General features: G+C 44.0%; 1 protein-coding gene across 1 annotated transcript in view; it reads left to right on the top strand.

Annotated features, from left to right (window-relative positions):
• Slco1a2 (solute carrier organic anion transporter family member 1A2) overlaps nt 1-11,516 on the top strand; it is a 43,379-nt gene that overhangs the window by 21,495 nt on the left and 10,368 nt on the right. Inside the window, exons 4-7 of the mRNA XM_090324552.1 lie at nt 1,648-1,769; nt 4,979-5,120; nt 6,194-6,326; nt 9,228-9,352. Of these exons, the coding sequence (XP_090180678.1) occupies nt 1,648-1,769; nt 4,979-5,120; nt 6,194-6,326; nt 9,228-9,352 (522 nt within the window). The remainder of the gene's footprint in view (nt 1-1,647; nt 1,770-4,978; nt 5,121-6,193; nt 6,327-9,227; nt 9,353-11,516) is intronic.

Raw genomic sequence — 11,516 nt, 5'->3', positions numbered from 1 at the left:
TTCCCCTCCTCTCTCCTCCCTTCTCCTCCCCTCCTCACGTTTGATCCTTAGCTATAAATATATATACATATATATATATATATCCTCAATACTATCATTCATGAAACATTTCTCAGTACAGTACAACCTTGAGGTATTATAATGAGACCAGTTCTAGAAGGTTCCTTCAAAGCATAATCAAGAGGAAGTACTTTCCCCAGCTGATTTCCCAGGGGTTCATTTCAGATTTCTTTGCCTACAATATGAAACACACGCACCTAAAGGGTTGTGATTTTAGCCACCATAAAAAAAAAAAAAACACCAAACACAAAAGTAATAGGCTCACGCCGGTTTTTCCAGTGACTCAGGAGGCTGAGATCTGAGGATCTCGGTTCAAAGCCAGCCGAGGCAGGAAAGTTTATGAGACTCTTCTCCTAGTAAGTTACCAAAAAAAGCTGGCAGTGGAGCTGTGGCTAAAATGGTAGAACATGAGGCTTCAGCCAAAACAGCTCCGGGGCAGTGCTCAGACCCAGAGGTTAAGTGCCAGGGCAGCGCAAATAAATAATAACAACAAAAGTGAAAAGAACTTTGGCACGAAAGCCAAAATAAAAATTACTAGAATAAATGTCATTGAAATACACTTTTGGTTTTGGTACAAATAGTGCACTTTTAAGGAACAAAATAAAATCTCTGACAAGAGGTTGGTACCATCCAAGGGATTTTTAAGTCATCTGTATTGCATATAAAAAACGTGTGCCTCTCTAAGATTTCTACAGAGAAAAACACATCATATATATATGTATTTTTAAATCTGTATCTCTGTATGCATTATTATTCATGTATCGTGTTCTTTGCACACATAGATCTCTGTTTGTGTCGGGCTTCTCAACGTCACGTCTGTTCATTTGGAATGTGGGACTCCTTCCCAGATCATAGGATTATTTATTGTTTCTGACTTTGGCTAATTTCCAAGCTGAAAATTCCACCTCTGGGAAGTTCTTTGTTTTGAGGTCCCCCGTCTTGGAATGCAACAGATTTGATGAGAAAAGGTGGCCCAACAGCTTTTATAGAGTTGCTGAGGAGATGGTTGAGAAAAAAAAATAGAGACTTAAATCTCTGTGGGTTCCCCCCATCCCCGTCTTTTAAAATCAGCAATTTTTGTGTAAGTCCAAAGGGAGTGCTTCTGTTTGTTTTGGCTACACAACTGAAAAAAACACAACAAAAAACCACCCCAGCATTCTTTTAATCACCTACCTGTTGGTTTACAGCACACTATTATGAGAATGCCATTAAAGAATATTATTCTTTATTATTATATTCTAATAATATTCTGTCATCCAAGCTACTCAGGGGGCTGAGATCCGAGGATCACAGTTCAAAGCCAGGCCAGGCAGGAAAGTTGTGAGACTCTGATCTCCAATGAACCACCAGAAAACCAGAAGTGCAGTTGTGGTTCAAGTGGTAGAGCGCCAGCCTGGAGTGAAAGAAGCTCAGGGACAGCACCCAGGCCCTGAGTTCTAGGCCCAGGACTGACAAAACTAAACCCCCCAAACCCACAAAACTTTATAAGTACATTCCAATAACACTGTTCAGATTCAGGATTTCTGGCGGAGGAATGGCGGCGGTCGGTGTTGTCAGTCACCTCATTGATGTCTGTTTTCTCAAAAGGTTATGACTCACACATAGTGGAATTTACGGCGCCAGTGTGTGGGAATAATCAGAGGAGCAACATGGGAGAAGCAGACAAGAGAAAGGACGCCCCGAGAATGAGATGTCTTTCCAAGCTGAAGGTATGGTGTTTCTATCTGTCTTTCTTTCTATCTATCTATCTATCTATCTATCTATCTATCTATCTATCTATCTATCCACCCACTCATCCATCTGTCCATCCATCCATTCCTCCCTCTACCCATCTACCTGTTTGTCTATCTATCTGTTTGTCTGTCTGTCTATCATTTATCTAGATCTGTGTGTCGGTCTCTGTATCTAAGTATCATCTCTCAATCTGATGATCTATTATCTGCCCATCTGTCTGTCTGTTCGTCCATCCAAGAGTGCTAGCCTCGAGCAAAAGAGCTCACAGACAGTGCCAAGGCCCTGAGCCCAAGCCCCTGTGACCAACAAAAACACAGAAACCCAAACCACACACACACACACACACACACACACACCCCAAAACTGTAAAGAGGAAGGTTTCGGTATGTTCATGTTGGGAAGAGATGTATGACAGCGCCTGTACTTCTAGGTAGGGTATTGCACATGGAGGTGTGTGTGTGTCTGTGTGTGTGGGTGTGTGTGTGTGTGGTCTCTAGTTCCTAGAAAGCCCTTCCTTCATCAACACAGAAACTGAGTGTGGGCCAGTGGACTCTGGTGGCTTCTTGAGGATCCAGTGAGCCAAAACATTTTCTTCAGCTTTTGGCAACCTACCAACTGTTCTCTCCAAGAAAATGGCCGCTTTGTGAGCGGGGTTGGTGACTTGACCTGTTTCAGTGCAGATTCTCTCACAGCTTCAGTGGCATGCTGTCTTCACAAAATGTGACAGTCTTTTCAATGTGACTCTGCAGGGAGCTGGCCAAACCAAGTCCTCAGATACGGACACTTCACCTGTGTCGTCTCCATCACCAGCTGTCTTTCCCTTTGCACACATATAATATTCCCAGCCTAGGCATTTCCAGGCTGGGAGTGTGGCCTAGTGGAAGAGTGCTTGCCTAGCATGCATGAAGCCCTGGGTTCGAGTCCTCGGCACCACATACACAGAAAAGGCTGGAAGTGGTGCTGTGGCTCAAGTGGTAGAGTTCTGGTCTTGAGAAAAATCCAAGGACAGTGTTCAGGCCCTGAGTTCAAGTCCCAGAACTGGCAAAAAAAAAAGTATTTTTGCCCAGCCATGGTGGCTCAGGACAATGAATTCATCCACTCAGGAAGCTGAGATGTGAGGATTGTGATTTGAAGCGAGCCTGGGCAGCAAAGTTTATGAGAGTCTTACCTTTAATGAACCATAGCCCCATCAAAAGCCAAAAATGGAGATGTGGCTCAGGTGGTAGAGTGCCATTCTAAAGCAGGCGGTGGGGGGCTAGGGGAGGAAACTCGGGGGGCGGAGCCCTGTTCCACTCAGGAGAGTATTTATAATCTTGCTAGGAATAATCCCGAGCTTCCCCTCAGTCACCACCCTGGCGGCGGTGTGTGCACGACGCTTCGGATCAGAGGCTTTGAACGTCCTGCGATGGGCGTCAACCCAGAGCTGAAGAAATGACCTCGCACACCTCGGGCCAAATGGATTTCTTGGTTCCAGGTGGTCAGTTAAAAGAGCCACGGTTGCAGGCCCCAGGGGAGGAAAATTCCCCCAGGCACAGGAAAAGCCACTGCCACAGCGGGGTCTCCTGTGCTGACCGCGCAGCCACGAGAGAGCCTGCTTCCCAGGCCAGCAGAGGCCCGCATCTGAGGACAGAGTCCACGCCGCTGCCCACATCTCCTCCAGAGCAGGGAAGACAAGGGGAAGCGAGTTTAAACAGGACAGCATTCCTAACATATGACAGACTTATGTCCAGTCTATGTCTATACAGAACCCTCCATCTTGTACAATACACAGCAGATATACGATGCATATGATTGTGCAGAGGATATAGACGCATTGTATTGTAGGCAATAGGTTATAAATGTTCTATAGTACAAGATTATAGACATTATACACAATTTATACATGTTATTGTAGAATATTTAATGTAATGCATATAATATATATGTATATATAGTTTGTTTCCAGTCCTGGGTCTTGAACTCAGGGCCTGAGCACTGTCCTTGGGCTTTCTCAAGGCTAGAGCTCTACCACTTGAACCACAGCTCCACTTCTGGCTTTTTCTATGTATGTGGTACCGAGGAATTGAACCTGGGTCTTCATGCATGCTAGGCAAGCACTCTACCACTAGGCCCAACTCCCAGCCCTGTATATAATATTATATGCAATATATATGTAACATTATATATCATAATACACATCATATTACATACCATACATATTATTATACACGCTATTGCATATTATTGCAATATATTGCATATATTGTATTATGATGTATCTAGAATATATTGTATGCAGGTATATTAATATCTGTTATCTATTATACTATATTAAAATATAGTGTATTATATAAAGTATATTATTTGTTGTAACATAGTGTATATGTAATGTACATATATTATGTATTATCTAACATATATATTGCACACATTAATATATATTATGTAAGAACAGTATATGCTAATAACGTATTATTGTATAGTACTATTTTATATTATAGAATACTATGACAATATATGAATACTGATATATTATCATATAATACATTCCACATATCCATAATATGTGATAATGTAATATTGTATGTTATATCATGTATTATATATTACATTATGTTATATTATACATTATATATTGAAAATATGTCAGTATTTTGTGTCACACGTTTTTGTGTGTGTGTGCGCTGGACCTGGGTTTTGAACTCGGGGCCTGCGTGCTGTCCCTGAGCTTCTTTCACTCGAGGCTGCCGCTCTACCACCTGAGATCCTCAGAGCTCAGCCTGCTGAGTAGCTGACATAACAGGTGTGAGCCACTGGCACCCAGCAGGTAAAGATTTTGTTGTTTAAAGAGAGGATGACCAATATGACCTTGGCTTGACCTTGGCATTGCCCTGTCCTGGCAGAGGCCAAATTGAGAAGCCAAGACTGTGTCTCTGTGTATTCAAGCTCTGTGTCTCACGGAATGAGGAGACGTCTGCTTGGGAAACACAAGCCCAGTTGTGCATCACGCTGCCTTTGAGTTTCCAGAAAACAAAACAAACCAAATACAGGAGAGCGGACGAGAACAGACCCCCATTTTAGTGTCTTGTAATTTGAGGGGTTAACCTTAGCTGGGACGACATTTCCATCTTTTATAAAGGGAAATGGATGCAAGTGAACGCCAGTTGCGTTTCTCTTTCTTTTCAGCCGTGTTCTTTCTTTGCAGATGTTTCTGCTGGCGCTGACGTCGGCATACATATCCAAAACCCTGTCTGGCTCTTACATGAATTCAATGCTCACACAAATAGAGCGACAGTTCAACATCCCAACGTCTCTGGTGGGGTTCATTAACGGAAGCTTTGAGATCGGTAATGAATTCATCCCCCTATGCCTTCTTTACATTCCGCTCTATCTATGGAGCTGCTCTGGTTTTACTCCCGTCGGTCTGAAGTCATCGAGTCTCACTGAGTTCTATGTTGTTTTTGTGGGTTTGTTTTTGGTGCCGGTCCGAGGATTTGAACTCACAACCTGGGTCCCATTTCATTAGTTTTTGTTTTCTTTTTCCACTGAAGATCAGCATTCTACCATTTGAACCACCCCACCATTCCCGGCTTTTGTTGTTGTTGTCTCATGGCCTTGCCTGCCCTGGCTGGCTTTGAACTGTGGTCCTCAGCTCTCAGCCTCCTGAGGGGGAGGACGACAGGCGCGAGCCACTGGCATATGGCTGTAAATGTCCTTTGAAACAGTGAGCTGGAAAAGGAAAACGTACATTTATTTAAACCAACTTTTGGGGAGGTTCGGGGGTCATTTTTAAATTTACTTTATTATCATTAAGTAGTTGTACAATGGGGTTTCAATTCCATACATCAGGTTTGGGGGACAAAACCCTCAGAATATAATTGAATATAATAGAGCGACTGGCTTTTGTTGAGCCAACTTTTGCTTTTCGTGTTGTTCCGGGCTGGGGGCGGAGGTGTCAGAGATTACCTGCAGATCAATCTCCCTTCCCTGCCTCTTTTCTCACAGTGAGATAATCACCCACCCTTAGCATTTCCCAGGAGGAAAACGGAGCCCTGGCCCCTCTTATTCTTTTCCTTCTTTTAGGCGTGAAACAGCTGCACCAAATCTCCCAAGCAACCGCTTCACAAGCCAACACACACTCAAGAGCATTAGTGAGCCGGGCTGGGAGTGTGGCCTAGTGGTAGAGTGCTGGCCTAGCATGCACGAAGACCTGGGTTCGATTCCTCAGTATCACATTCGTAGACAAAAGCTGGACGTGGAGCTGTGGCTCAAGTGGTGGAGCACCCGCCTTGATTGGTGGGAAGAAGAGTTTGAGGGCCCCCTGAGTTCAAGCCCCAGGGTACACACACACGCACACGATTGTGACTGGTGGTTACTGAAGTAACCTCGGGTCGTGCAGCTCACCTTTGCTTCCCTGCAGGAAATCTCCTGCTCATCATCTGCGTGAGTTACTTCGGGACGAAGCTGCACAGACCTGTCATCATCGGCGTGGGCTGCGTGGCCATGGGCCTCGGGTGCCTCCTCATGTCTCTACCTCACTTTCTCCTGGACCGGTGAGTGGGCCTGGCCGGGCGAGGGCATTTCCCGTTTACCTTCCCCCTGAGCGTGGCTCCTGTGGGTTGAGTGAGGAAAACAGAGAATTCTCACGGGGGGGGGGGGGGGACGGAGGAGGCCTGTTTAGGGGTCACGGCCTTGAAACTTTCCCTCATTATGAGCCTGGGGGCAGGAGGCTCTGTATTCCATTGCTTTGGCCTGCCTTCCACCACTCTCATCTGCATTCCTTCACTCTCATCTGCAGTCCATGCAATCCATCACTCCTAGCTTCTGCTTACCTCTGACCTCTCATGTCTTTCTCTAGAGGAAAAAAAAAAACAATTTGGTTTGAAGCCAGCTCCACCTCCACCCCCTACCACACACACCGTGGGGAGAAAAGGCCACCAGGCTCTTATCTCCAATGAGTCAGCCAAAAGCTGGAGTGGAGACGTGGCTCAAGTAGTAGAGCACCAGTCTCAAGTGAAAAAAGCCAAGTGGGCATGTGAGATTCCCCCCCACACACATACAGATGCCCCAAGTTCGAGTCCCACCAAATGTTCTTAGAAAGTCTGGAAGAGATGTATAAAAACTTAACAACTTTTAAAGATCTGGAGCCATTCTTATTTCTCCTCCAGGCTTGATGGAGAGTTTGACTGGTCACAAAAGGGTTTCTAGACTCTGGAGTCTGGTCACGTGTTCAACTGCCAGGGTCAACTGCGATGCTCTGCCCAAGTGGTCATCTCTTACAAACACAAAGAGTTAAATTTTCATTTTTAGTTTTGCAGTTGTGGGTCTGGAACTCAGGGCCTGGGTGCTGTCCCTGAGCTTCTTTCCCTCAAGGCTGGCGCTCTACCATTTGAACCACAGTTCCATGTCTGGTTTTCTGGTGGTTCATTGGAAATCAGAGTCCAAGAGACTTTCCTGCCTGTGCTGGCTTTGAACCCTGGTCCTCAGATCTCAGCCTCCTGAGGAGCTGGGGTGACAGGCCTGGGCCGTGGGTGCTGGCCTACCCATCTCTCTGTCTGTGTAGACATTCATCCTTTCCTTTCTAATTCATTTCCTGCCATTTTGTTTCTTGGTGTCTTGAGTGGCTGAGTTAAATGAACACGGGCTAGTTTGATCTTTCTGGGTGTGTGTTGGGGGGGCTTGGAAGTTTCTAGTCCAGAAGGAGTTTTGACTGATATTTCCTATTTTTTTTTTGCCAGTCCTGGGCTTGAGCTCAGGGTCTGAACACTGTCCTTGGACTTTCTCAAGGCTAGAGCTCTACCACTTGAGCCTCAGCACCACTTGCGGCTTTTTTCTATGTATGTGGTACGTAGGAATCGAACCTGGGTCTTTGTGCATGCTAGGCAAGCACTCTACCAAACTCCTGGCCTTCCTATTCTTTTTCAAGACAATATCAATTAATACTCAGCTATTGTTAGGGTTCATGATTTCTGAGACTGAGGCCTTTAAATGTTCCTTTTGTCTTTGTGTAGGTAAGTGAGGTTGATTTAGCGCGTTAGCCCTCTTGTTCTAGGAATGTCAGAAGCAAAATGTGTGTCCATTCTGCCGGCTGGTGGCTGAGTCTGTCCTGGACCCTTGATCACATCCAGTTCATTTATTTTTTCCCTTCCGTGGGAGTTGGTGAACAGATGGCGGACTGACTGTTTGCATTCCCAGAAACATGGACGTAGCTTGCACAGGGTCAAAGCGCACAGAGCCGTTTGGTGGGATTGTTCGGTTTTCTTCCTCGCCCAGGCTTTTATCTTCTTGATGATTCTTTCTTGACTCTCATACTTTTCTTAGGTTTTCGTGCCCCACGCTCAGCATTTCTAGGAAATGCTCTTCTGTGTGGGTGGATAATTGAAAAGAAGAGGCACTGCTCAATGTGGCTCAAATAAGAACCATGAGCTTTTGTTGACCTCAATGCGTGGTGATTAGACTGACAGATACAGTATTAAATATATGAAGTACATATTACAGTGGTTCAAGTTAATTACAGGAACAGCTACAGTTATGTCTATTAAATATATTCTGCTACAGTAACTCATGTGAACTATATAACGTATATTTATATACCTGTATATGTGAAACTATATCTTATATAAATATGCATAAACACATATATACATATGGGTGTATGCATACACACACATGTACATATATGTATAAATATATGGCATGCACAAATATGTAGATATTCATGTCTTAAGTATATATTTATGCATAAGCATGTATAAATTTATACATGTATATTCACATATATGTATACATATATTTATACATAAGCATGTATAAATATATAACCATGTATAAATATACAAAATGCTGTACAAACATGTAAGTATAGATATGTACTTTATATATAGCCATGTATATAAATGTATATAAATATATATACAGATATATCTATAGCCACACGTCAGTATATATTTATATACATATATTTACACACATATTTATGTTACATACTATATTCAATATATTATATATTGCTATGTATAATTTCTATTATATATTGATTATATATTAAAAACATAGCAACACATATATTTACAAAACATATATATGCACATAAAATACACACATAAAAGATGTATATATTGTGTTAATGTTTCCTTAGTGGGACTTGAACTCAGGGTCTTGGGCTTTTACTCAACTCTTTCCCTTGAGTCTATCTTGCTTACCACTTGAGCCACATCTTTACACTGGCTTTGTTTTTGCTGGTGAATCTGAAATTGGAGTCTCTCCCATCTGTCTATTCTGGGGCTGGCTTTGAACCTCTGTCCTTGGATCTCAGCCTCCTGGGAGGTCCGCCGGGGACAGACATGCTTGCAGGGTTTCAATGCTGTGCCTTAAGAAAAGCATGAGTGGAGGGTTTGCAGAATGACTCTGTGACCCTCCCAGATAAACAGCCCTCCACCTCTGTGTCCCTCCAGATACGAGTACGAATCCACCGTGTCCACCTCCACCAACTTCTCCTCCAACAGTTTCCTGTGTACAGAAAATGGAAGCCAGACGCTGCAACCCACGCATGACCCATCAGGTTGTCCCTTCCATCCTCTCCCTCTCTGTTCCCTGCGCGTCTGCTCTAGGGCTTTAATGAGATACTAGGTTTAGTAAAGTGCACGCATAAAGAAATATCATTCCCCCTGCCCCCGCCCCCTGCCTTCCAGGCCTTCAGAGGGAAAAACAGGAGCCATCTAATGAAACAGAACGTGACTATTCTTACATTTCGGGGTGTCTGCTAAGATTTCCCTATCTAGTTCTTAGAACAGCAAATTAAAACCTGAGTCAGTGAAGGTGAGCACTGGTGACCACGCACACACAATAAGGAGCATTTTCCCCCATTTGTATCACAAACAGGCCTAATCATGGGCTTAAACCTTTCCTGCTAACATGTCTTCCCGTGGCCGTAATTCTCCAGTGGTCACTTTTCCCCACTCCTTTGTCTTGACCTCAGGGCCTGAGCACTGTCCTTGGGTTTTCTCAAGGCTAGAGCTCTACCACTTGAGTCACGGCTCCACTTCTGGATTTTTCTATGTCTGTGGTACTGAGGAATCAAACCCTATCACAGCTCCTATTTTATACACACACACACACACACACACACACACTATATCCATCTATCTACATACTTCATAAATCTATCTGCATACTTTGTGTATACACATATATTTACATATACTTTATATGTATCTAGTTTATCTACATATTTATACATACATCAGATGTACACTCTATACTGTATAGTCTATAAATTATATTACTTACCTACCTGTAAAATATATGACTCACATTCGCAGTTAAGTACTCTTCATTTCTATGAAATAATCATGTGCAGAGTAGTCAGATTTCAGTCAAACTCGTGTTACGTGGGTGCAGCCTTGTATTATGTACACCGAGAGCTGTGTGTGTGGTGTGTATGTTGTGTGGTGTGAAGGTGTGTGGTGTGTGTATGTGTGTGGGGTATGCATGTGGTATGTGCATGTGTGGCATGTATGTGTGGTTTGTGCACATATGTGTGTTGTGTAATGCATGTGTGTGTAGCGTATGTGTGGGGTGTGTATGTGTGTGCAGTGTGTGTAGCTTATGTGTGGTGTATGTGGTAGTTGTAGTCTATGCGTGGTGTGTCTGGTATGTGTGTATGTGTGTGTAGTGTATGCGGTGTGTGTGATATGTGTTATGTATGTGGTGTGTATAGTGTATGTGGTGTGTGTGGTATGTGCATATGAACACATGCATTTGGTATGTGTGCGGTATGTGCACATTCATTTTGAATGTGTGGTATGTATATGTGTGCATGTCTGGTATGTATATGTGTGGTATGTATATGTGTGCATGTGTGGCAGGTATATGTGTATATGTGTATGGTATGTATATGTGTGTACGTATATGTGTGCATGTGTGTGGCATGTGTATATGTGTATGTGTGGCATGTATGTGTGTATACACGTGGCATGTATATGTGTGTATACGCATGGCATGCATATGTGTGTAGGTGTGGCATGTATATATGTGCATGTGTGTGGCATGTATATGTGTGCATGTGTGTGGTATGTATATGTGTGCATGTGTGGTATGTATATGTGTGGTATGTATATGTGTGCACGTGTGGCATGTATATGTGTGCGTGTGTGTGGTATGTATATGTGTGTTATGTATATGTGTGCATGTGTGTGGTATGTATATGTGTGGTGTGTATATGTGTGTAGGTGTATGTATATGTGCGCATATGTGTGGTATGTATATGTGTGTATGTGTGGTATGTATGTGTGTGGTACATACATGTGCGGTGTGTACATGTGGGTGTGGTGTGTACGTGTACGTGTGAGGGGTGTGTACACGTGTGTGCGTGTGTGACGTGTACACGTGTGTGTGCGTGTGTAGCGTGTACGTGTGTGTACGTGTGTGGCGTGTGCACGTGTGTGCGTGTACATGTGTGTACATGTGTGGCGTGTTCACGTGTGTGCGCGTATGTGTAGCATGTACATGTGTGTACGTGTGCGTGGCGTGTTCACGTGTGTGGCGTGTACACGTGTGTGTACGTGTGTGTGGCGTGTTCGCGTGTGTGTGCATGTGTGCACGTGTGTGTGGCGTGTTCGCGTGTGTGTGCGTGTGTACGTGTGTAGTGTGTGTGGCGTGTTCACGTGTGTGGCGTGTACACGTGTGTGTGTCGTGTTCCCGTGTGTGTGCGTGTGCGCTGGTGCGCAGGTCCGTGGTGTGCG

This window comes from Megascapheus bottae, chromosome 35, assembly GCF_031878675.1.
Source record: "Megascapheus bottae isolate mThoBot1 chromosome 35, mThoBot2.hap1, whole genome shotgun sequence".
In the NCBI taxonomy this organism is placed as follows: domain Eukaryota; kingdom Metazoa; phylum Chordata; class Mammalia; order Rodentia; family Geomyidae; genus Megascapheus; species Megascapheus bottae.
The sequence above is the reverse complement of the archived record's forward strand: the minus strand, read 5'-3'. Positions and strand labels throughout refer to the sequence as shown.